Genomic DNA, 23,877 nt, shown 5'->3' on the forward strand with positions numbered 1-23,877 from the left:
ATTAATAACGATAACTTTTAAGAGATAAGAAAAGATAGCTATTTATATATATATGTGTACATATATGTATATACACACATACATACATATATATAATTTCCAAAATGGATAAAACGAAAGGCAAAAAAACCAGAACAGCTCGAATAATTAAAAAATTTTATATAAACTGGAATCACAGAAGGCAGAGCTGGAGAATCAGTTTTTACTACAACTGTTTAGCAATTGTAACTGCAATTAATATCGTACTTAATTTGATATTTCAACAACTTATCAAGTCTTTCAATTTCTTTATAAATTACTCATGTGAATATGAACATATTAATTTTATATTAACAGATTTATTAATTTTTCTTATTTTGACTAGCTTTATTACCATTTTCGCCTTTTTTTTATCAAGAATATGTTCACTGCTTTCAAATTTTACAATCAATGATTTTATGTCCCTAGGAAAATGGACTGAAAGAATAGGATGCACTGTTAAATGGTTTCCTTGGTTATTAGCAATCCTACTTATATTATGGTTTATTTTAAATGTATTTAATTTAATTACTATATATGTTACCCCAAATTGGTGGTGCAAAAGACGTTTAAACGACTTAGCGACACATGTGGTTAACAACTGCCGAATGTTTGAAGGTAGAACTGCAGCATGTACAAATGATATGCAAGAACTTAGTGGTAGTACTAATATAAGCAATATTCGAAAATGCAATGATCTAGATTATCTAAAAAACCATAATTATTTTACGTTCATCCCTGATTTGGATAATAAAAATTATATGCAATGCACTTTCAATAATATTAATATTTGTACATTATACAGAAATTTAAGGAACAACAAACAAATAATGGAAAAAGCTGAAAGTTTTAAAATAGAAGGATGTTTACAAAATCCTCCATCAGAAATTCAAGAATTTTATGTTAATAATATCGAAATTAGTGATTTATATAAATATTCTCAAATATTTACTGTTGGAAGTAATGTTACTTTTTTTCTTCTTATATTCTTTTTCTATTTTGTAAAACGTACAACACAATTTGATGGATTGTTTTATCAATCTATAGATAGTTCCGATATATATATATTACGCATTCTACGACCTTTAACCCCATGGACCTGAAGACTGATTTTTATTATTTCCATTTTTAGATCTAATTATATAATGAGAATATCCCCAATTGTTGTGTATACATGGGAATATATTTTTATAAAGATAGGAACATACACAAAGGAATAAGTATATTAAAGTAATTAATGTGTCCCATCTTTTTTCTTTATGAAGACAACGATTGTTATTAAACTTTTGTGCATGTGTAAAGATATTTCCTATATGTTTTATTTTGTGAAAGTATAATACATTTTTGCGGTTTTTTGATAATAATTTGGATTAAAATTTTATTAATCCTTTTAAGTGAAAGAGGTAAGAAAAACAAAAATGTATACCCAATTAGTCCTAGAAATATTTTATGCAAAAGTAGGTACACTATGAAATAATTAAATTTTTGATAAAGGTGAAGAGATAGCGATATTTTTCTTCCATTCATTTAATTTTTCATGATACGTATGGCGCAACCATGTTGTGAGATTTTTATGTCAACAAAAAATTCTTTAAAAAAAAAAAAAAAATCCTATGTAAAATTTAATTTTTTAAATAGACACAATAGTGTATTGGATGAATAAATCTTACTAATGGAGAGCTTTATGTTTTAGAGCTTTATCATATTTACACATATACTTTATTTTTCCATTTTATTTTATAATATTATTATTTTTTTTTATTAATTTTCTTTTTTATTTTCTTTTATTATTTTTATTTATTATTATTTTTTTTTTTTTTCCATTTATATGTATATTTTGGCTATTTTCTATATTTTAGCTTCTTTTTAATTAATTTATGAATAATTCATATTTTATAATTACATAAAAAAATAAGAACAATTTCATATAATATTTGTGAAGAATATAATGCATTAAAATTTCTGCATAGTTTTTTTTTTTTTAATTTTCTTAAGGTTGTTATTAGCAGTTATAGAGTAAAATACACAGCTTAGTGTTAACCTGCTAGCGACAGCTGTATTTATTAAATAATAAGAATAATAACAACGCTTATCATTTTATATATGTTACAACTTTTTAGAGTTATTGATATTATTGCTTTTTTAAAAAAAAAAAAAAAAAAAAAATAGCTATTTATGCTGAATTGATAATAAAAAACTGAATTAATTTAAAAATTATATGAGCAGTAATATATTTTTTGCTTGTCTCTTTTAACTTTTTATTGCCTGTTCATATAAACATATATACAAATATGTGTGTGGGTGTATGTATGAATGTATTTATGTGCTTGAAATAAATTTTTTTTGAACGTAAGTTTATTTAAAGAATTTTTTCTCCATATTCGTTTTATTTAATTCTTTTAAAAGGATAGATTACGAAAGAGTCTTTAAAAATTTCGGAAAGTTTTACAACACACTTTTAATCGAAATTCCAAATAAAAAAAAAAAAAATAAAAAGATGACAAATTATTACAAAATATAAGTGCATGAAACGGTAAGAAGTTGTTTTGCTCTTTTTTTTTTTTTTTTTTTTTTTGTTAATACCCTTTAAATCTCATTAGGACATCTGAGTATTTGAGTAGCTCCACTTAGATATTGTCCATTAAATAAACTTGTTATATGACGTTTATTCAGATAGCCATTTTGTTTTCTCAACAATAGTTAGTAGTTATTAAAAATATACCAATTATTCCTATTAATAAAAAAAAAAAAAAAATTCAGGACTGATATAGGCATACTTTACAAAACATTTTTAGATATGAATTGCAACTAAGGAAAAGAATTCATATGATTACCTATAACACTAAACACACAGAAAAAACTACACATCAGAACTGCAACATAGAAATTTGTAAGATTATACACATAAATAACTAAACGGATAATAGTGTAAGCTTCGTACAAAAGAATATGGATGACAGTACCTATACAAGTTGCTATAACGAAAAGCAAAAGAATTCTTATAACCTTTTTAGCAATATAACAAAATTTTGTTGCAATAGAAGTTATTCTAGCTCTCTGGTTGTTGATGAAAGATATATCAAATTGATTAGTGACAGATATTATGAAGACCCAACTAATAATGAATGCGAAGATAAATTAAAAGATCAATACAGTGATGATTTTTTTCTAGGCAAAAGCAATTTTAATCTAAGTAATAAAGGAAAACATATAAACCAATGCGATACACCACCAAAATTAATGACTGATTTGAAGGAAAAGCCCAGGAATAATTGTAAAGAGATATACGTTAAAAATGAAACAGATAATTATATTTATTCGTGTGAACAACCCATACATATGATTAAAAAAAATAGCTCTTTTTATTATAATATTCCTGTTCATATCCCTAATGATACTATATCGGATGAAGTAGAGTTAAAAAGGGGATCTAACAACGAGACTGTAAAGCTACACAATAATGGAATTTATATAAACAAAAACGTTATAAAAGATAAAAATGAGGAAACTATTTCAAAATACAAGTGCCAAAAATCAAAGGCAATTAACAGTAAAAGCAATGAATATAAAAAAAACTATTGTATGGACAAAATAAGAATATGTAAGCAAAGAGAAAAAGATGTATATAGGGGAACTTATATCCATAATGGAGAAAAATTTGTTTATAACGGTCTAACCGTAGGACATAACTCAATCAAAAAATGTAATGATACGAAAGAGGAGTTACTATTTGGTAAAATAAACACATCAACTGGAATGGAAGACAACAAGGAGGACAATAAATTAGAAAATTTGGTAAAAGATTCAATTATAGTTCGTAATGATAAATATGGAGCATACGAAAAGAAATTCATCTGTTCACCATCAGGGAGGAAAAGTAATGGAAATGAAAAATGCTTAACTGTAGATAAATCTTTTAACAGTACATATAAAAAAACAAGCTTCATTCCTTCAAATTCAATAATAGCCAATGATGAAAATGATCAAGGAATTAACTGTTCTACCGTACTGCAGCCAATTATAAAAACAGAAGAAAAATTATTGTTCCTTGATAAATTCTGTCAAACGATTCGAAGAAAAAAGGGGAAAAAAATAAGAAGAAAAAAAAAAAACAGGATTAAAATAAAAAGAGGAATCAAACTTTTTCGAAAAAATAAAAATAATAAAATTATAAAATTTAATTTAAAAAGAACAAAAGACTATAGTAAGAAAAGATTAGGAATTAGAAAAAGGAAGTCTATAAAGACAAAGTATGTAAAAAATTCCGAAAAAAGTGACTACCAGAAAAAACAAAAGAAAAAACAAAAGATCAAAAATAACCTAAAAGAGAGTTATATATATGGAGAAAAAAGTAAAAAAAGGAATAAATTAAGCTCAAAAAAATCTAGGGTACATGCAACAAAGTTATCAAATATAAAGACAAGAAAAGAAGTCATATCAAACGTAAAGAAGAATAAGAATTCCACCATGTTTCAGCATAATCTGCTTCCTAAGAATGACAATACCTCTAAGCAAAAGAAATATACAAAAGATGAATCCTACAGATTAAAAAAATTAACTAATAAAATTTCAAATACTCATGACGAAAAAATGAAAAACATTTATGAACAAGGTAATAACAAAATATACAATATAGTACCAAAGATAAATATAGAAAAGTTGAATGAAATTAATAATACGCTGGTAACACAAAATTGCATCAGTAGAAGCAATAGCAAAAATTTATTAAGTGTAGAACGTGAAATGAGTTCCACTATATGTGCTGCATTGGATAGAAATATAACCTATACTTGCAATGATAAAATGTTTGTTAAAAATTATAAGAACGATTTAGACAATTCAAATTTATATGATAAAATTGAGGATACTTCATACAGAATATTTACTTTAGAACGAAATATTTCAGAATCTAAAAAGAGTATTCAGCTTTCTAACACCACGAATGACAATGATTATATCGTGAACGTTAAAGATGTTAGTTATACGAAGAATGGGAACAGTCAGTATTTCCAAAAAAAATATAGAAGCACAAATAAAAATGACTGCAACACAAAATCAAGCAGTAGTAATTCTGAAAATTTTATTAATATAAAAGCACTATGTGAGAATGACTTATGCGACCCTCATCAGAGTAACTTATATGAGGAATCTAAAAAAAAAAATTTGGTCTATTTGGAAGAAACTCCTACTAGAAACAATAGTAGCACCAGTAGCAGCTGTAATGGTAATGATGACAGTGACAAAACTAATTTCCAAGTACATCGTGAAAATGTAGAACAAGCATTACTCAAATATCAAGAGGAATATAACAATAACATAAATTGTGGTGAGTTAACACTGAGGATTTTAAAAAAGCTAGCTGACATTTTGAGTGATAGAGATGAATATATATATTCGAATAAGCTTGATATAGAAAAACATGACAAATGTGCCATAAACAAGAGTAGTAAAAAATTAGAAGAAAAAATATCAATAAATGGTAATTTTGACAAATGTGAGGAATGTAATTTATTTCATTCTAAAAGGGAAAAAAAAAATTATGTCAAAAGCAAAAGTTGTGATTCTTTTTTTAGCAGAACTTTTTTTACCACAAATGAAGAGCACACAAATTTGGTTCTCAAGTTTTTGGGTAAAGGAAGAAATATAAGGGATAATAATAAAAATATGTTTTTATTTAATTCAAATCTATTGCATCAGCGCTCCCTTTTTATGGCGCAAGGAACGTATGTAAGTCAGGTGGTTTATATACTAAATTCTATCATATTTTACTCTAATAAACTAAAAAATTTGCTAAATTTCTCTATCAAGAGAGGATATGCAAATTTCTACTCTTTAGAAGTTAAATTTTTTATGCTTTGTCTCATTAATTTAATTGAAAAATTTAAGACTAATAATTTTTCTACATGTTTGGAAAGAGTGTCAACCTTAATAAACGAAGTATTAAAAAGGGCTAAAACCAATATACTGAAATTTCCCAGAAAAGCTGAAATTACAAAATTTGAATTGGTTGTTATAAAAATATACTTTATTGAGTTGCTCAAAATGTCGGCATTGTTGTCTTCACTGAAACAGGGTAGTAGAACAGGTTCTAAGTGTCTTTCACCTTCGCCATCATTAATATTATCTGCTTCTTCATTATCACTATCTGCATCATCGTTATCTGCATCATCGTTATCTGCATCATCGTTATCTGCGTCATCGTTATCTATTTCATCATTGTCAAAACCATGGAAAATGTGTTATCGTTTTTGTGATCATCTTGAACAAACCGTTTCTGTGTGTGACGTAAAACAAACGAGTAAGCTACTCACTGATATAGTACTTACAGAGAGAGAAATAAATGAAGTATATAAAAAGAACGAAGAAAGTACGGGTAAGAAATCTTTTCATCCATGTTCATCATTCTATGAAACAGGAAGAAGCGGTAGTAGTAGTAGTAGTAGTAGTAGTAGTAGTAGCAGTAGTAGCAGTAGTAGCAGTAGTAGCAGTAACAGTGGGAGTACCATTTGGAAGAAGTTGTACAAGGAAATTAACAAAAAGTATGAGGCGAATTCTAAAAACGAGGAAAACATGAACTTAAAAATAGAAACACATTTAGGTGAAAATGAAAAATATTTAAAAAAAATGAATTTCTTACATACAGATAAGCATATTAGAAGAGATGTATACCATGGCCTGATTCCTATGGAACATGACCAAAAGTTGGAAAGCCCCAACATGCATAATAATAGTAATTATAACAGTAATAGAAACAGGAATAAAAGTAGCAATAATAACAGCAATAAAAACAGAAGTAGTAGCGATAATAGCAGCATTAAGGACTTGAATGATCCTTACATTTTAATGAAAATTCTGAAGATAAACTTGCTACAGCTAACACGGTATAACAATGATAAAATGAATTATTTAATTTTGTTGATGAAATATTTAAACAAGTTAAGATATATATATAAGGTAAACAAATATATCCCATTTAATAAGAAAAACCGAACAAATGCAGTTAATGATATTAGAAAATTAATAGTAAACATTAATGAGGAGAAAAATCTATTGATGAAAGAAAATGAAACCTTTCTTTATATACAAACATTAAAATCTATTAAGACAAAGCAAAACAAATTAGAACAACAAATAATAGAAATTTTAGAGGTATTTTTTGAAAATAATTTTCACAATAATGATGACATTAATAGCAGTACTCACAAGCATGATAATGTTGACAATTTCGAAAAGGCTACATACGTGGAGAAGCGAAAAGGAAAGAAGTTTAAGACTGATATAGGTAGTTACAGGAATAGAGATATTTGCAGGGATAAAATAAAAACAAAGCACCCTACTACTACTGCTACCACTGCTATCACTACCGATACTATTACTACTAATAACGAACATGATGATGAAAAAAAAGCACAAGTTATGCATGATAACAACTGCTACTACATTGATGAAACAGAACAATTACAGCAATTAAACCATTTCTTAAATAGTATTATTATATCCTGTAAAAATGATGAAATATTACAGAAGCCAAATTATCATTATGCTATGCTGAAGAAATATAATCAAGAATTATCCCTGATGAATGATCTTCATAGAAATGATAACACGTTAACTATAGATCGTTTAGATCATATGACTGTTTGTGATTTTGCTAACCATGTGTATTTTTATATTAAAAGAACTAAATTTAACAACAAATTCGGAAAGATAAAAAAAAAAAATTATAACAGTTTTCAGAAGAGTCAAGGGAGGAAAGGTACAGTACTTCAAGCATTACATGACTTTTATTTACAAAATGATGGAGATAATACAGTAATTAATGGTAATCTTAATGCTAATGATGATGTTACTTATACTTTTGAAGTATGCCCTTGAAAGGGAATTTTTGGAAGTATTAATTTCCCACATGAAACATTCACATCCCTATCATGGGTTAGAGTCGTTGTAAACCAAATGTATGAAGTATACTCAATATGATACTTTTAGTAAAAAAAAAAAAAAAAAAAAAATATTTTAAAATATAATGATGAAATATGCTAGCAATAAAACAGCTCATTTAATAGCGGGGAATAAATACGATGGCACATTCCATGAGTAACTTAAAAAGGGGAAAAAAACTGCTTTACTGTTTTTATCTCTATATTAATTAGACTATTAAGCTAAACCATTTTTCTTATTTTAAATTTGAAAAAAATAGTACACATACTAGATGAAAGGTATGGGATACAACTTGTATTAATCATATATATCCATCTTAAATCAAATTCAATAAAAAAATATAAAATAATAAGCAATTTACATTGTCGTAGTTCCATTGTGTTTACATGTGGTGATAGGCCTTATTAATATTTAAGAGAGTAATGTACTTTTTCCATTTAGTACTTGCGCTGATTACTCTTAAATGAACAACAATTATATGTGAACACCCATATATATATATATATATATATACATGTATGTGTATGTGTATGTGAGTGCATATATGTATGCGAGTGTATATGTATATGTGTACGTGTATGTATATGCGTGTGTGGGGTGAGCATCTTTAATATACAAAGCAATTCCGAGCGTGCGGTGAATTTTGAGCTACTTCAGCACGTTCTGTATACATTAGTGCTTTGCGTAATTGAACATATATATATATATATATGCAAGGACGTACATGTAATAAATACATATACATATATGTGTACACATGTGTACGCATGTATACGTGCATGTAATTTTACTTTACCTAATCTAGCTTAATTTATACTAGTTCGATAAAGACATTTACATTTTCCTTATATCTTTTTTTACTTTTACGGGGGTATATATAATATGTACTATACCCTTTTTACATTACAATAAAATTTACAATGTGTATAGGCAGGTTTGTTTAAAAACCTTTTTTGCGATTACTCATTTAGATTTTCTTTAGGTAAATTTTAACACTGAAATGTGATAATACGAATATGCACTTATTTTTATTTATTATTTATTATTTATTTTTTTTTTTTTTGAGGAACATAATTTTTTCGATTTTTTTGACTTTTTTTTCCATATTCTTTTGTTCCTTGTTTTAATATAAAACTTTCAAGTAGTATTGTCCATTGGACACATTTTTCATTTGGCTACTTTTGAAATAAGTTATAACTGTATAATAGTTGTTTAATAGTTGCTTAATAGTTGTTTAATAGTTGTTTAATAGTTGCTTAATAATTGTTTGATAGTTGTTTAATAACAGTTTAATAGTTAGTTAATAACTATCTTATAAATATTTCATAGTTGCTTCCATATTTTGTTACCATCAGGGGTGTGTTAATTGATAAATTATAATTTGCTAAAAATAAACTTTTGCAAAATTATGTGAAATTGGATAAAATTTACAAAAGCATCAAGAAAATCGAAAATATCCAAAATATAAAAATAATGAATTCTTAAATTATTTAACCTTTTTTTTTTTTTTTTTGAATAATTCGTGTGAAAATATCAAAAAAAATAAAAAATATTTGCGAAAAGATGTTCATTTGTTTGTGCTACATATTTACTCTTTACCATGACGAAGCATTTGCACATTCCCCTTTTTATTTATTTGAATATACTATTAATTTTCAAAGATAATTTTTTACTTGATCACATACTATTAAAATATATGAATGTGTAAAACGGTATTATAATATTTACACCTTTTCGGGGATTTGTTAAAATGCGACCAGTTTAAAATATTTAGACACGCGTAATAAACTTGTGAAATTTTTCCGCATTTTGTTTTTCCATTTTTCGTTTTGCTTTTTAGCTTTTACCTTTTACCTTTTTCCTTTTACCTTTTACCTTTTACTTCTTCCATTTTTCTTCTTTTTTTCCCTTTTCGTATTTCTTGTGTGCTATATGTCCTTATTTCCCTTTCATCAAAAATAGTAATGCAAATAATGTAATAGTTAAAACTATTAAATGGTGTTCCTAATATTTAAGCCGCCAAGAGTTTGCCTTATCAAATATATGTTTACCTTCTTATATGTTAAGTATGTAAAAGCATGGGTCATTTCTTTAAAAAAAAAAAAAAAAAAAAAATCATTTTAAACATGCATATATATAGTTATATGTATATATGCATATACAAACATATATGACACATTTTGCAGTTGTAACAAACATGTCTATATATGTGTATTATAATGTATGTTTTGAAATATTTCCCTAACGAATAGGAGAAAAAAAAAAAAAAATTTATTTTGAAATCATATTTTATACTTAAACATAATTATTGTGCGTAATGACAAATTTTTAATAACATAAAAAGAAAAATGCATCATATGCAAAAGAAGCCAGAGGGATTAAATTATATCCTAGATATTATATACATATTATATATATTAAATGTATTATATATTTTTAATTATTACTAATTTTTTTGTGTGCTTTTTGCATTTTACATGTAATGCCTTTTTTTTTTTTTTTTTTTTTTTTTGCCTCTTTCCGTTAAATGTATTTTGTGCGAATAAGCATTTTTAACACATTTTGTGGAATGCATATTGAACAAACGGCAATAATTTAAAAAAAAAAAAAAAGAGAGGGATATATATACATTTGAGCATACAAAATTCATTTTTCTTAACAATAATAGTGAAAATATTTTAAAGTGCGTGTAATTACAAAATGAATAAAATAAAACAAGAGCACATACTTTTTCAGTATCACTCGTATAAATAAAAAGGTATTCAAAGTTATATTGTGTGTGTGCATATATATATATGTATACGTGTATATATGTATATATATGTATATATATTTGTATATACCTCTGTATGTGCATACTTCTGTACTTCCATTCACTTACACATATTTGTTATTTTGCTCCTTTAAGACCACGTAAGTACGACACGTACTAACTTCTTTTCCATTTTACATATTGCGCTTTACCGTTTACAAGTGAGTAGTGAGCGAACTTTACGAAGGGAAATAATCGAACAGTGCTTAGTATGAACAAACATTTTTCTTACAATGGTAGTGAATAATGAGGAGGTAAACATAATGAATGAAAGTGAGTTGAAGAAAGTATATTGTGAGCATTTTATTGATGAACTGAATGATGAAGAATTAATGTATAAAAAGGCTGTCGAAGATTTATTTTGTATTTATAAGTCTTTTGGTTTTATATATTCAATAATAAAAAAGGCAAATTTATTGTTAAATAAGGAAAATGTTGATATGTTTTTAAAATCGTTAGTAAGTTTCATTGATGAACTTTTTCTTACTAATCCAAATTTATTTGAACAAGACTTTACTAATGTGAAAGCTAGTTATGTAAGTAACAGCACGAGTAGTTTAGGTTCGAAAAAAAGAAGACTTGATTTTGATGATGTGTATGGAATGAACAGCAGTGATGGTAATAACAGCGGTAATGTGAATAGCAATGTAAATAGCATTGTGAATGGCAGTGTGAACGGCAATGTTGATGGCAGCAGTTGCAATGGTAACTCTTTTATAAATCTCGTAACCAAAGCGTACGTAGAAGAATTACTTAAAGACATAAACAACATTGATGAGAATTTCAGTGAAACCAATTCCGAGGATTTTTTATTTATTGTTAAAAATATTTTAAAAATGCGAAATGTAATTGAGACGGAACAAGTTAAAAGTCGTATTGAAAAAATAAAGAATATTTTAACCATCGGAAAAAATATCTTTCAAAAAGATGAATTTTTAGAGGATATTACTGGGAATACAAATAAAAAGAGTGTACATGAATACATTGATGAAATGAGCAAAAAATTAAAGACAATCGAACCTGATATTATAGCTATAGTATATAAGCAAAATTTTTGGTATAAAAATATTCTGAACAAGTCAGAATATGACAGCATAAATTCTATACTAAATTTAGATTTAGAAGCAGAAAATGAAAAAATTGAACAGGTTTATACAGATGTTATATTATTATTAAGTGAAAAAATGACACAAAATAAAGATTTCTTAATAGCAAAGGAAAAGTTAGAAAGATTAAAATCTAGTTATGATGCAGAAGTTCAACGAAAGTTACAACAAGAAATGGAGATGACTAAAAAATTAGAGGATAAAAGAAAAGCAGTACAATTTATTCTAGATAGATATAATGAATATTCATGGTTTGATAAAAATTCTCCTAAGAAACATTCCTTTTATATCTTGGGTATAAACCCTAGAGTTGTAACAGAAGAACAACTAAAAAGCTTTGGTAAACGATTAAAACACATACTACATCCGGATAAAGAACCTAACAAGGAATGGAAAAAAAAAGCTGAATCTGCTTTTAAGGAAGCATCATTAGCTATCTTGGGTTGTCAACAAGAGTTCAAAACTAAGGTTCTCAGGAATCTTGAACCAGGACCTGTTGCTCCATATTTGTCCTTAATTAAAATTGATATATGTCAAGAAGAAACGGGAGAAAAGATAAATACCTCAAGCACGGAGCCGAGTGGCCAAAGCGGTCAAACTGATAACACATCTCAGAGTAACGGTTCACTCCCTCAATACTACCCAACCCAAGCCTACTACCCCAAATTTGACTTAAAATGTGTGGATCAGAAAATAGGGACCATCCTTATTGACATAAAATGTCCTGTTCAACTAGGCTTAATAAAAAAGGTTATATTATATGTGCATAGACCTATTTATGGAAATGAACCCATGAATTTAATTCCTGAAGACTCTTTTTTATCCTATAAAAAAGAACAAAATATTAATGTAAAAAATTTAAATCAATCTATAGAAGCCAGAGTCGATTTTGTACAACCGTTAGAAATTGCTTCTTCTACAAAATATTATATAGGAATACAATTAATAGCAGAAAGGGGTAATACTATGATTAATTGGAATTCTATTAATATCACTTTACATAAATTTAGTAATAAAAACATTATTAAAAAGTTGTTATCATCTTTTGTAAATGCACCATTTATTAATCAAGCTCATTTAAATTCTGCGCTGTCTAATGATAACAAAGAAGAGATGACAAGATTTTTAAATGAGTGTATTTCTTCAGCTAAAATATGGGCACAAACGGTATAAATAAAATTTTGGGCATCTTTTGCTCCTTTATCCAAAAACCATGTTTTTAACTATGATGCCTATTATAACATGTATGATGCGCATGATATGCAGTTTTGATCTCACACAGCAAGCGCATACCCACGCACATGCCTATGCATGCGTACAAACGCATACTTCTATACGTACACATACCTATACAGGTGCACATATGTATACACTTACATATACACATGCGCGTATGCATAACTTCGGATCCGACTTTAAACGCTTCTAAAGAGAAGAATGTGATGGCATGCAACTGCGAATTCGCGTCCTATACTTTAAATTTATTCGTTCATATCTTTTTCTTTTTTTTATCAATCGCTTGTTAAAACAAATTCCATGCGTACAACATAATTTTATGCATATTTACGTATTCCTTATTGAAAAAAAAAAAAAAATAAATAAATAAAATAAAATAAAATAAAAGAATAAATAAATAAATAAAATAAGAAAATTTTTTAAATCACATATGCGTTTTTTTGTAAATTTAAAATTATATGTGCATTTAATACCCATACTGATTCCTCCTTTTGTTCTACCTCCAGCTGTCAGCTTCCAACTTCCAACTTCCAATTTTACAAATGAAAACAAAATTTTAACATTTAACTTAATTACACTCGTGCTTACCTGCAGTTCCCACAATATGTGCAAATCCTACTTTGTAACATCAAAACCTTCTTGTTTCGTTTGAAAGATCATATGGATAACACACTCATACGCAAGGACATATATTATCACTCCTTTTACTTTTCTGGAGCTATATGTTTTGACGTTGCATTGGTAAGATATACTCTCTTAAGCGCGTCGTCTAAGCAGCATTTTTGAGTAGTACCTTAAGCTCATTTTTCGCTTCACTGTTTGGAATATCATCCAGCGCATAGTAGTCCTTTGCCATCTCGAGTAACCACTTTCCGTCAATTTTCGTAACTGTCCTTATAAAATTCTTGGTTGTTAGTATAAGCTCATGATATATGACCCATTCAGGATTTATTTGAAAAACGGTTGACGGGTGCAAGGTAACAATTTGAATATCCTTAACAGTTATATAATAACCTTTACTAGTTTTATATGCGACTTGTTGATAAAACCCACTTAAAATTGATTTTCTTATATTAACATAATAATCCGGATTAGAAGGATTAATAGACACAATTTTTAAATTTAATCGTTCCATAGTTCTAAGTAATTGACTCCTAACATTTTGAGCAGATGTCATAGCTCTATGATTTAGATAGTACTCATAACAGAACTTCTTAGATGCATTTATGTCAACTAAGGCATACTTTACATATACATGAAAAACATTTAGTAGAGTTAAATGATCACCATCTAAATGTGAAAATCTTGCTTTCATTTCATCTGCTTCTTTACCTTTTACTTTTGGTCTCAGAAAACAATGAGGAACAGATAACATAGCAGCAATAGTTAGTATTTCACTAGAACAAGAATAATTTGGGGATTCTATTAATACTTTGGCTAGCTGTGGATCTACAGGAAATTCAGACATGAGATGCCCTTTTTCAGTTAAATCACCTTCATCATCTAATGCACCTAAATAATTTAACTGTTCTAAGGCTCTCATCAAAGTTTCAGGAGCAGGTGGATCCATAAAATCAAAATGAACTAAATCATCAATTCCTAATTTTTTTAAATTTAATACAACTGAACCTAAATTTGATCTTAATATTTCAGGATATGTTTGTTCAGGTAAAGTTTGATCAAAACATTTTTCAGTATATAAGCGAAAACATTTACCAGGTTTCGTTCTACCTGCCCTTCCCGCCCTTTGTTGAGCTGATGCTTTCGATATAGGAGCAATTAATAATGATTCTATTCGTGCCCTTGGATTATACACTTTTTGTTTTGAAAAACCTGGATCTATTACATAAACAATTCCATCAATAGTTATTGACGTTTCAGCTATATTTGTAGCTAATATGCATTTTCTTCCTTTTTTATCTCCTTTAAATCTTGGCTCTGGTGCTGGTTCAAATATTCTTTGTTGTTGTGTTGGAGGTAAGGAAGAGTATAACGGTAAAACTACTAATTGCCCTGCATTCATATTTTTTGAAACCAACTTTTCAATTTCTTTCTTTGTCATTTCTATTTCTTCTTCACCTGTTAAGAAAACTAAAATATCACCCTCTTCTTCATTTACATGTATATCATATACAGTTCTAATCACAACTCTGATATAATCTTTCTCTGGTTCAAGTGTATAAAATATTTCTACAGGATGTAATCTACCTGGGATGTTCAATATTTTTGAACCATTAAAAAAATTTTGAAATTTTTCTGCATCTAATGTTGCAGACATAACTATTAATTTTAAATCATTTCTCTTTTCTTGAATATTTTTAATTACACCAAATAGAATATCTGTAGCTAATGTTCGTTCATGTGCTTCATCTAAAATTATGGTATTATATTTTTTAAGCAAAGGATCACTCATTGATTCCCTTAATAGCATTCCATCTGTTAAATATTTAATTATCGTTTTACTGCTTGATCTATCTTCAAACCTAATCGTATATCCTACATATGTTCCTAATTCTACATCTAACTCTTCTGATACTCTTGTTGCTACACTCATAGCTGCTACTCTTCTTGGTTGAGTTACAGCTATCGATTTTTTTTCACTAAATTTTGATTCTAATACAAACTGAGAAATCTGTGTTGTCTTACCACTACCCGTATCACCAACAATAATTAACACATTATTTTTTTTAAATAATTTTAAAAAGTTCTTTTTCGCACCCCATGCAGGTAGCTTCTTCTTTTCCTCCAGCAGTTGAAGGTACCTATCGCTGTATCTTTTGTTCGTCAGTTTGTTTATCAGTGTGGGCTCTTCAGTGCTGCAATTAGCCCCGCTATTGGTACCTCTAATGCTAACATTGTTACTCATAATGGTGCACTCCCCCTCCGCTACCTCGTCCACTTGTTTATCTTTGTTTCCTTCCTTGGTCGCGTAACCGCTCTTTAACAAGTAGTTCGAAGGGATACTAGTACCATTACAGTTCTTGTTACTGTTATTGTTACTACTACTGCTGGTATGCCCATAGATATTTGTAACTCCAATATTGGGGGGGGTTTTCCCTCTCTGCTCATCAAGATTAGCACTGCTACGATTATTATTATTATTATTACTATTATTATTAGTATTATTATTATTATTATTATTACTATTATTATTAGTATTATTATTATTATTATTATTACTATTATTATTACTATTATTATTATTACTATTATTATTATTATTATTAGTAGTAGTAGTAGTAGTAGTAGCAGTAGTAGTAGTAGTACTATAATAACTATTGACATTGTTATCATTACTATTTGTACTCTTCGTTGCAGCAGTGGACATCTTAATGTTGCTACCGCTATGTACATGGAGATCACTACTAATGTTGACCTTACTAGCGCTGTATACAACATCAATCACATTAGAGTAGTCACTGCTATTATTTATTGGCACATCATTGTTACTTTCATATTTTAAATTAACATCTGTATTAACTTGATATGGGTTTTCCAATGTTAGTTCTCTTTCTATATCTTTACTAACTGTATTATTTAATTTTATCTTTTTATTATTTTTTACATGTGACTTATTTATGTTTTTCCTTTTGATTTTTTCATTTTGGTTTAGTACATCTTCCACTAGGCTACTGCGCTCGCAGTCTTTTTCGGATTCGCTATCTGCTACCTCGTTCATTTTGTCTTAAGTATCCATCCACGAATATGCACAACATACGTAACTATATATATATATATATATATATATATATAGGTATATATGTATATATATTTTTTCTTTTTTTTTCAAAAGGATTGTTAATATATATATGTAATATTATAACTCAAATAGATAACAAGAAGAACCCTCTTAAAAGGAGCGATGCCGTTTTGCTATATCCAAAAATAGGAAGGACATTTTTTCTTCTCTTCCTTCTTTTCTTTCTTTCTTTATATGTTTATTTGTTTATTCGTTTATTTGTTTATTCGTTTATTTGTTTATTCGTTTATTTGTTTATTCGTTTATTTGTTTATTCGTTTATTTGTTTATTCGTTTATTTGTTTATTCGTTTATTTGTTTATTTATTTAATTAATTGTTCATTTCAATTATAGTCTTAATTTTTTATTATAACTCTTATCAGCTCGTTAAACAGTTTTATTTCATTAAAATTTGAGTAAAAAATAGGCGATAAGCCAAAATTTTACAAGTAAATATACTATAGTGAAACTTTATATATGTAAATAAAAGTATATGGGGCAAAAAAAAAAAAAAAAAAAAAAAAATTTTAAATTCTTATTTCTCCTTTGATTCTATAAAGGTACTAAAAAAAAAAAAAGTGCAAGTAACTGCTTGGTTTTTGTTACCTTACAAAGCAAACTTTTTTAGTTACTGTGAAATGGTCTTCTAAGGGTTACACTGAAATTGTATACATACAAACATACATACATGTATATGTACATATTTATAGGTATATATGTATATTGCAAAAAATAAGAACGGACTTTTACGTTTATGTAAATTTGTTATTCTTTTTTGCTATATCTAGTTAATAAAAAGAGGGGTCAATAATATATATGAGACTACAGATAAGTTGAGTTCATATAAACACTACTTAAAGTAGTAAAAGCATTTATGCCTCCTTAAAATAAAATAATGTAACACTATTTTGATCTTATCCTACATAATATTGCAGCTTAAGATAAGAGTGAAGAGAGTAATTTAATAGTTGGGGGGAGGATGCCATAAATTTATTATATAAATTTTACTGCTAAAATTGTTTGAACTTATACATGTTTATATATGCATAAATGCATATATTTTTAAATATAACACAACAAATTACTTAGCAGTATTAAAATGAAAAAAAAAAAAAAAACCTACCCATCATAGTTTTTATTCCTACAAATATTGTTTATTTATTTGTTTATTTAATTGTTTATTTATCTGTTTATGTATGTATATATGCATGAATTCCCGTATGCATATATCCACGTATCTGCATATACTATTTTTCCGCAAAAAAGCGGGAAATAGTTCTTAAATATATATTTTAACATTTGTGCTTGTAGAAAAAACTGTAAATATACATTTTTGAAATATATTAAAAATTAAATTTATACTTGTATAATATATTTGATATATTTTACCTTAAAAAAAAAAAAAAAAAAATTTTCCCCCCACCCAACATTTTTATTATTATTTATTTGTTTATCTGCTTGTTTATTTTTATATATTACGCTTGAAATATATATAACTTGCAATAATTAAAAAAAAATAGTAAGTTTCCCTTGCTTGGTAACAACATTCCTCATGAGAAAAGAAAAGGAATAATAGTAGTGATGTAGGTTAACACGTAACAAAATGCCATGAACGAAAAAAAATTTTTTTCGACATTATTTCACTTTCACTATTTTGTAGTTTTCCCCCCGTTGTAAATGTATGTGTGTGCATACATTTAAATATGTGCTTATACGTACGTACTTATATTTATGTATGCATATAGTATGTATGTATGGGAATGCAGTACGGTGTACACATTTTGTCGACGAGGAGCAAGGCAAATTTAAAAGGAACCACACATAATACCTTTTTATTTTTTGTACTTTATTTTTTTTTTTTAGCTTTTTTTCTTTTTTTTTTTCTTGGCATAACGCCAGTACTCTAAGTAAGTATGTGGTTTGGACAACTCGTCATTGGTCCACCCGGATCTGGAAAATCGACATATATAGCTGGCGTTGAACATATATTAAAACAGATAAATAGAAAATTACTGATAATAAATTTAGATCCGTTTATAGAAAATGATGTATACCAAGCGAATGTAAATATTAGCAATTTAGTTGATATAAATAAAGTGTTTACTGAGTTAGGGTTAGGTCCGAATGGCACTTTAATATATTGTATGGAATATCTTTTAACGAATTTTGATTGGTTAGAAGAAAAATTAAATGAACATAAGGACAGTTATTTACTTATCGATACCCCAGGTCAAGTAGAATTATATACACATAATGATGCCTTAAGAAATATTGTTATAAAATTAAGTAAACTGAATTGTAGGTTAACATCTGTTCATATTGTGGATAGTACATTATGTGCAGACAATTATAAATATATTAGCTCTTTACTGTTATCCTTATGTAGTCAAATACATTTAGAGCTACCACATGTTAATGTTTTTTCAAAAATTGATTTATTAAAATATTTTAAAATGGATTTAAATTTTCCATTAAGTTATTATGTTGAAGCACAAAATTTGAGCCAGCTTATGCTTTATGCAAAATATCAAAATTATTCCTCATCCGATTCGGAAGAAGAACCAGATAAAGGTAAAGATAAAGAAAAAAAAGGGGCAGATACCAACTTTGTGCTTATAAAAAATGATATAAAAGATGGTCATATAAAAAACGTTAAAAAGAATTATTGCAAATATTCAAATAAATTTTTAAAATTAAATGAATATATATGTGAAACTGTGGAAGACTATAACATAATAAATTTTGCGTTGCTAGATATACAAGATAAATATAGTGTTTTAAAATTATTAAAAATAATTGACGGAGCTAATGGATTTAGGTATAGTTCTATTTACTCAGAATATACACTATTTGATACGTACGTCGAATCAATTGAATATGACTGTGATGACATTCAAGAAAAAATGATTGACGTTTCGGATGAGGAGATTATGAAAACATTACCCATGAACCGTTCTAGTGAGTAAAACACCTACTTTTAAAAAAAAAGTGGGGCACATAAAAGGGCTATTTGTTTTACTGACGAACTGTTTCAGTGCATAAAAGAACTACTTTTGAAAATAAAGTGAGATACGCACATGGTCTATTTGTTTGACCGTTTGATTGTGGGCTACGTATTTACGCGCATGGACCAAACTTTTTACGCATGTGTATTAGACACATATACATACATATATATGTATATATATATATATATATATGCATGACGTATGTGTAACTATATTTTTTGGTATGGCGTTACTCCCAATTAATAAATAATATGCCTTATTAGATTTTGTAGCAGTAATAAATGGGCATGTAAAATAATAATATGTTATATCATTCTTGGAAAGGCATAATTGAGCTCAAATGGAACAATTGAAAAAAGAGCTATTTTTTGAGGAAAAAAAATCAGCATTTGAAAGAATATATGTACATATATGTGTACGTTTACATATGTACATATATATTTGAATTTACTTATAAGTATGTTTACATATAAATATACAGTTGCGCAGAATATTGAAAAATACATAATTTGAAGTCAACAATGTTTTTGATAAAAACAGTGAAACAATTGTGAGTGCAAGGAAGTTGTTACATGTTATTTTTTATTGTTCCTTTTTTTTTTCTTTCTTATTTTCCATGCATTAAATTGGTATAAATTACTATTCTTTTATGCGTTCACTTGTATATTATAAATACTTATATCTGTATGTAAATGCTTATGTATATGTGTGTTCACATATATACAATAAATGAGAACTAATTTGGAGTGTTCCCCACAAAATAAGCGAAAGGATTACCTTTTATATGTTAACTTTAATATTTGAGCTGTTAGAATTTTTCATTTTATTTTTTTTATTATTATTTTTTTATTATTAATTTTTTATTTTTTATTTTTTATTATTAATTTTTTATTTTTTATCATTTTATTTATTTATTTATTTTTTTTTTGTGGTGCAATGCTCTTCACGTTATAGCATTTTTTTTCGTATAAAAGAATTTGAAAAAAAAAAAAAAAAAAAAACCTAAGATTTATTAATTGGCTTTATCACTTCCATCGCAGCATTTAAAATTATAATAGATGGCATTACCCAATATAATGCCTTTTCTTGCTAAGCTGTATATACATATATACATATATATATACATACATAAATATATACGTATTTATGTACATATGTACGTATGTATATATGTATATAGGAACACATATTTGTCACATATGAGCACATAACGTTTTAGGACTTCCTTTTGAGAGAGGGTGGTGGAACATGAATGTCGAGAATCTGATAGCCGATTTAAATGAAATAGAAAATGAGCTGAAGGATGAAAACAAAGGTGAGGAGGAGGAGTTTGTTCCTTTCAACTTCGATGAATGTGAAGAGTTTAAAGGGAAAGCATTATATGATGAAAACTTGAGTTATTATTCTATTTTTAATATAAAAAAGGAATACAAAAAAATGGCAATCAAGGTAGAGAAAATACAGGTCAATGTAATAAATAATTTAATATTTTTTTTCAAGCTAAACAAGGTTAAGAGTAACCCGGAAATGGTGGAGACTATAAAGGACTGCCTAAATTTTAGTTTTCAGAATAATAATGATGAAACTATTAAAAAGAGTTCAGAAGAGAAGTCTCTATTTGCTTACAAACAACATTTATTAAAAAATAAATATTTTTTTTTAAAAATATTACGAAGAATTAAGAACAGAAGTATTTATCCAGATATAAAACAAATTATTAAAGATGTTACTAGAGATGTCTTTTCATTTAATGGGAATATATATAATGGAAGTATAGGTTTTGAAGGTATATTATTATTATTATATAAATTGTTAAATAAACATTTTAAATGTCCTTTAAGAAATTTCTTGTTAAGTTTTTTCTTATTAAGTATAATGAGTAGAACAAATAACAGTGTTGATATTTTATACATTTTAGAATATTTTTACAAAAATAATAATTTCTCTCATATTATTCCAAACTCTTCATTTTTATCTCCATGTGAGGTAACTGTATACAATAATATAATTATTCTAAAAAGTAATATAAAGTACTTTATTAATATAACAGAGGATTATACTAACTTATCGTACAACTGTCACAACATTATATATATTGATGAAGAATTAATTGCTGATAATTTTTACCTTGACATTTACAAAGAATTGTTAAAACAGGACAGGTATCACTACCTATTCGGAAGTGGTAACCTATTCGAAGGTAATTACCAGTATGGTAATAAACACTTTGTAAACTTAAACTTCTTTGACGTTGACTCAGTTTGTAGGTCTTTGAAGCGGAGCGATTCCACCTCCATTTATAACAATTTGAACGTTCAGAAACAGGAAGGTGGAGAAAGTGTGGAAGAGAAAATTCAACAGGATAAAGATGAACAGGAGTTAAAAAAGGATAGGTGCTACAATGCAAATAGCATTGATGTGCAAGAAGAAAATAGCTCAACTAACAAAAAAAAAATGAATAGAAGCGAAAAAAAAATTAGTGTGTCTTCATCCATTCTTGAAGATATAGGAGTTTCATCTAATTCCACCTATGATTACAATGATAATGAAATTGACATAAAAAAAATAAATGAACAAAATAGTGTGTATCAGCATAATAGCAACGATATAAACAAAAGCATAAAAAACTTCTTTTATCAGTACTTAATTATCGAACTGACTGAATGACATTGTTTGAAGAATATTTTTGTGATGCCTATTTTGTCATAAAAAATATGGATAAGCCTTAATATGTTAACCAGCGCACATTAGCTAATAGGTCATGCATAGGTATAAATATATATATGTATGTAGACATATCTGTATGTGCATATACGCACGCATATGTTTATGTGTATGTTCGCACGCATATGCATATATGTATATAAGAGTATGTTTGCGTAATACCGACGGACCCCCCCTGTCTTACGAGTATTTTTAAATGGAATTTGTTTTTTTTTCTGCCCCTTATATAAAATTGTCTTCACATCTTTGTGTAACGATATTACACTGTGCATAAATTTTACCTACCGAACAAATACAGTTAAACGTAGAACTGTTATATAAAAACATGTATGGTGCTGTGCTGTTTAGTTTAAGCACATATAGGATATATATTTTTTCTTTGAACTGGATACAGTGTTTTTGCTTGTAAGTGTTGGAACAGTTAGAAATGGAGATGTGTTCTCGTTTCAGCTGCACAAGTGACTCATGACCCGTACATATACTCTCTTGCCATTTTCACATCATTAACATTTTATAAGCCTTTTACTTATTCTCACGGTATAATTCATTTTTTGTGTAATTTTTCTTTTATTTTTTGCTGAGTAGTATATCTTATTTCCGCTCACAAAATGTCAAATTCATTATTTTAATGGAATAAACGCATTCAGATTAGCGGCGTTTCGGCGCACACATAGACACCTGCTTAATATTTTTATGCATATAATATATATATGCTTTCACATGTGTGTGTATGAATTTTTGTAAGTATGTTTGTATACACGGAATCATCATATATAATAATAAGCCTATGCCAGTCAAATAAGCTTAATATTGCTGTTTTGTAGTAGCACGCGTAATATCCCTAATATTCGCAATTATTAAAACTTATTTTTCGATTTATAATTATCGCTAGTTCAACTGGTTAAAAAAAGAAAAAATGGAAAGAACAGTAATATCACGTATTAAACCTTTTTTCATTCATTGATTCAACGTTTTAGGAAATATAAAAGTTCTCTTTTGTTTTTGAGAATAGTTTGGGGGTAAATTTTAATGACTGCATTTTTAAACTCATATGTGTGTGCGAACAAAATAGCCTTCTAATGCTCACAAGAATGATTTTTTTGTTTTAAAATATATGCATTACGTATATACATATGTGTGTACGGGTGTATTCGTGTAATTTATTTCATGATGCTATTAAGCTTTACATACAAGGTATGCATCTGTACAAATTGTTATGTGTACTTTTTAAATTTTAAAGTGAGGTAGTCCACCTAAAAAATGGTGAGCAATAATTTTTTCCGTATTTTTCTTATT

At 27.3% G+C, this 23,877-nt stretch overlaps 6 protein-coding genes across 6 annotated transcripts; 5 read left to right on the forward strand and 1 right to left on the reverse strand.

Moving 5' to 3' along the window:
- Positions 1–104: 104 nt before the first annotated feature.
- Positions 105–1,121, forward strand: PmUG01_07028800 (conserved Plasmodium protein, unknown function; the record flags this gene model as incomplete). The annotated part of the gene is made up of 1 exon (XM_029004029.1): positions 105–1,121. One exon carries the CDS (start codon positions 105–107, stop codon positions 1,119–1,121), a length of 1,017 nt encoding a protein of 338 aa, XP_028860759.1.
- Positions 1,122–2,967: 1,846 nt separating this feature from the next.
- PmUG01_07028900 (conserved Plasmodium protein, unknown function) lies at positions 2,968–7,893 on the forward strand (the record flags this gene model as incomplete). Its single annotated transcript, XM_029004030.1, has 1 exon — positions 2,968–7,893. The coding sequence occupies one exon, from the start codon at positions 2,968–2,970 to the stop codon at positions 7,891–7,893; it is 4,926 nt and encodes a 1,641-aa protein (XP_028860760.1).
- A 3,108-nt stretch (positions 7,894–11,001) lies between these two features.
- On the forward strand, positions 11,002–13,047 carry PmUG01_07029000 (conserved Plasmodium protein, unknown function; the record flags this gene model as incomplete). Its single annotated transcript, XM_029004031.1, has 1 exon — positions 11,002–13,047. The coding sequence occupies one exon, from the start codon at positions 11,002–11,004 to the stop codon at positions 13,045–13,047; it is 2,046 nt and encodes a 681-aa protein (XP_028860761.1).
- An 832-nt stretch (positions 13,048–13,879) lies between these two features.
- Positions 13,880–16,789, reverse strand: PRP43 (pre-mRNA-splicing factor ATP-dependent RNA helicase PRP43, putative; the record flags this gene model as incomplete). Its single annotated transcript, XM_029004032.1, has 1 exon — positions 13,880–16,789. One exon carries the CDS (start codon positions 16,787–16,789, stop codon positions 13,880–13,882), a length of 2,910 nt encoding a protein of 969 aa, XP_028860762.1.
- Positions 16,790–18,762: 1,973 nt separating this feature from the next.
- PmUG01_07029200 (XPA binding protein 1, putative) lies at positions 18,763–19,815 on the forward strand (the record flags this gene model as incomplete). The annotated part of the gene is made up of 1 exon (XM_029004034.1): positions 18,763–19,815. One exon carries the CDS (start codon positions 18,763–18,765, stop codon positions 19,813–19,815), a length of 1,053 nt encoding a protein of 350 aa, XP_028860763.1.
- A 1,290-nt stretch (positions 19,816–21,105) lies between these two features.
- On the forward strand, positions 21,106–22,524 carry PmUG01_07029300 (conserved Plasmodium protein, unknown function; the record flags this gene model as incomplete). Its single annotated transcript, XM_029004035.1, has 1 exon — positions 21,106–22,524. One exon carries the CDS (start codon positions 21,106–21,108, stop codon positions 22,522–22,524), a length of 1,419 nt encoding a protein of 472 aa, XP_028860764.1.
- Between the last annotated feature and the right edge of the window lie 1,353 nt (positions 22,525–23,877).

The sequence above is a fragment of the Plasmodium malariae genome (genome assembly GCF_900090045.1).
Source record: "Plasmodium malariae genome assembly, chromosome: 7".
Lineage (NCBI taxonomy): Eukaryota > Apicomplexa > Aconoidasida > Haemosporida > Plasmodiidae > Plasmodium > Plasmodium malariae.